Source organism: Fonticula alba (genome assembly GCF_000388065.1).
Source record: "Fonticula alba strain ATCC 38817 unplaced genomic scaffold supercont2.3, whole genome shotgun sequence".
Classification (NCBI taxonomy): Eukaryota; order Rotosphaerida; family Fonticulaceae; genus Fonticula; species Fonticula alba.
Genome location: NW_009242973.1, coordinates 2,937,371 through 2,940,131, shown reverse-complemented (window position 1 = coordinate 2,940,131; position 2,761 = coordinate 2,937,371). Strand labels below are relative to the sequence as shown.

Below are 2,761 nucleotides of genomic sequence, written 5' to 3'. Positions count from 1 at the left end.
CGAGAAGGGGGGGGAAGGGGGGGGCTTCTTGTACAGCACATGCCCCCCTAGGCCGCGCACTATATGGAGACAGGGGGCCAGCGAGGAGGGTCACTCTCTCGGTCTCTTTCTCTTGTGTGTGGGCGCTCGTCTCTCGGCGCGCGCGAGGGGGACTTTTGAAGTCGTCTTTCGTATTTACGACATCGCGCACCGGGGCAGGGTGCGGTGAGAGCGCCGAGGGGGAAGAGAGGAGAGGAGGAGGAGGAAGAGCGGGGGCCAACATGTGCGGAATATCTAAGCGAAGCACAGGGGGGCGCGCGCGTGCGCGCGCCCGTCCTTCTTCTCTGCGCGCTGTGTGAGGTTCTCTCTCTCTCTCTCTCTCTCTCTCTCTCTCTCTCTCTCTCTCTCTCTCTCTTAAGTGGCTACCTTACAGGTCACCGGCAATAGGAGAGCCACCGGCGGCCATGCCCCCGGCAAAGTCGTCCTCAAGCTCGATGATGGCCGGCTGCTCGAGCGGCGAAAGGATGCTATCCTCGCCGAAGAGCTGGTTCTGAATGCGCTCCCCAAAGACATAGTAGAAGAGGAAGACCGCGGCGAAGAACTGCACCGTGTAGAAAGAGGCCACCAGCAGCCAGCTGAGCACGCGGTTGCGAGCGGGGTTCCCAGGCAGGGAGGCAGGGATGAAGCGCTCGGTGCCGAGGTAGTAGTTGAAGATGTAGGTGGGCCAGTCGATGGTGGCGGCATCGAAGTTGAAGTTCTCGCGATCCTCCGGGGACATGGCAGCCGCCAGGGCGGCGACATTGCCGGCGTCCCAGGTCCACGCGTGGGTGGTGAAGGGAGTGTAGGCACCGATGCTGCTATCCAGGCGACGGTAGAGCCGGGCCATGGCGGGCTTCTTGCCCTGCAGGCGGAGAACAGTATCGGCGGCCTTGGCGGGGATGGTGTGCAGGAGGAAGCGCCAGAACTCGTAGACGGCCTTGGACTCGACGAAGGTGAACTCACCGGGGATGATGGGGACGATCTTGGCGCGGTGGACGTTGGCGCTGTTGGCGCGCTTGGCGTAGTCAATCTGCTGGGACCAGGTGATGGGGTTCTTGGCGCCGGAGGTGCAGTTGAAGACCGGGGGGTCCTCGGTGGGAGGCCGGGCCGGGCCAGTGCCAATCAGCCAACCAATGCTCAGCAGCATGGAAGCGCAGTGGTCCACGGGGATGATGTCGGAGATGGCATCATTGTGGCCCTGCATCACACGCAGGATACCCATGGTAGCGGTGAGGTACATGCCGCCAGGGCCATTGACATTGTCCTGCCAGCCGGGGATCGGGCCACGGTGGATGGCACCGACGATGGACGGCCGCATGACGGCAACCGGCATGTCGGCGCCCTCGGTGCGAATGACCGCCTCGGCCAGGGCCTTGGTGAAGGTGTAGGTGTTGGGCCGACGGCCATTGAGGGCGGTGGCCAGGTTGCCCTCCAGAGTGTCGGGGGCGGTGGCCGGCAGGGACCGGACCAGGCTGATCAGGGCATTGGGCGAGACAGGGGGCTCATAGAAACGCTCCTCAATGTGATCCTGGTCACACTGGGAGTAGGCGGTAGAGGTGTGGACAAAGGCCGAGAGGTGCTTGAACTGGCGGGCAAAGGCAAGCATCTGCCGATTTTTGTCCGCGCCCCGGGGACCATCAGGAGAGAGACAGAGACAGAGAGAGAGAGGGAGGGAGAGCGGGTGGAGTGTGTGTAAGCGCGCGCAGGAAGAGAGGACAGGAGGAGGGAGGGATGGTTGGGGCAGTGTGGAGGTGTTTTGTGGCTGCCAAGAGGGTGGTTTGTTGGCCCGTATGCACGTGTGCATGCGTATATATACACACACACACACACACACACAAGGAGAGGGAAAGGCAGGGCCGGCAACGATATGGACATACCTGCTGGACGGAGAGGACGTTCAGATCCAGCGACAGGCGGAGCTTCTCATTGAAGTTGACGGTGGCCGCGCAATGGATGACGACATTGATGCGCTCGCGCAGGATGGCCGCATCCTCCTCAGACAGACCGAGGCCCGGCAGGACCAGGTCGCCCTGAACGCAGTGGACCTTGTCGGTGAAGGTGGGGTTCGACTCACGGAGGACGTTGAAGAGCTGGGAGCGCCACCGGGGGGTGAGGTTGAGTTAGATCTTCGGCTGGCGTATATACACCTCTGACGGGGGGGGGGGGGTCTAATACACATGGTGATAGAGAGGCACAGGCGGAGAGGGGCGCCGCTCTGCCAAAGGAAAAGAAAGGAGGAGGGCAGCAATCAAGGCAGTGAAGCCCCCCCCCCCGCGGCCATGATACGGCCATCACAGCATGCGGGCGTACCTCGCTCTTGACGGTCTCAGCAACACGGGTCTTGGGATCGACATTCTTCTTGGGGCGGACAAGCAGATAGGCGCCGGCCACATCCGGGCACTGGCGCAGCAGCATCTCGAGGACAGTCTTGCCGAGGAAGCCAGTGGCACCGGTGATCATGACGTACTTGCCGGCGTAGAACTGCGCCAGCGAGGGCCGCGGGACATTGGCGGCCAGGGGAGTGCGGGCCACGCTGGAGGTGAAGGGCGTCTGCATGGGAGTCCCACGGGTGGCGGGGGTGGCAGCCGGGGCGGCACCCGAACGCCAAGTGGCCGGAGTGGCCGGGGCAGCGGTGGTCGGGGTGGCGTCGCCAGACATGGACGGCATGGGGAGCAGGTCGGACATGGTGGACTGCAAATAAAAAAGGGGTGTGTGTGTGGTAGAGGCGAGGGAGACCGATTAA

At 63.2% G+C, this 2,761-nt stretch overlaps 1 protein-coding gene across 1 annotated transcript; it reads right to left on the bottom strand.

The window, feature by feature from the left end:
- Positions 1-395: 395 nt before the first annotated feature.
- On the bottom strand, positions 396-2,761 carry H696_02405 (hypothetical protein). Its single transcript, XM_009496307.1, has 3 exons — positions 2,329-2,761; positions 1,896-2,108; positions 396-1,624 (listed from the first exon to the last, which is right to left on the bottom strand). The coding sequence occupies exons 1-3, from the start codon at positions 2,701-2,703 to the stop codon at positions 407-409; spliced, it is 1,806 nt and encodes a 601-aa protein (XP_009494582.1). The 5' UTR covers positions 2,704-2,761; the 3' UTR covers positions 396-406.

What these genes read in the sequence shown, in the direction of transcription:
- H696_02405 (XM_009496307.1), bottom strand. Translation starts at nt 2,703, where the DNA reads ATGTCCGACCTGCTCCCCATGCCGTCCATGTCTGGCGACGCCACCCCG. An exon ending in CTGAGACCGTCAAGAGCGAG is followed by an intron (nt 2,109 to 2,328) that starts GTACGCCCGCAT and finishes TGGCGCTCCCAG; the next exon opens with CTCTTCAACGTCCTCCGTGA. An exon ending in ACGTCCTCTCCGTCCAGCAG is followed by an intron (nt 1,625 to 1,895) that starts GTATGTCCATAT and finishes AAAAATCGGCAG; the next exon opens with ATGCTTGCCTTTGCCCGCCA.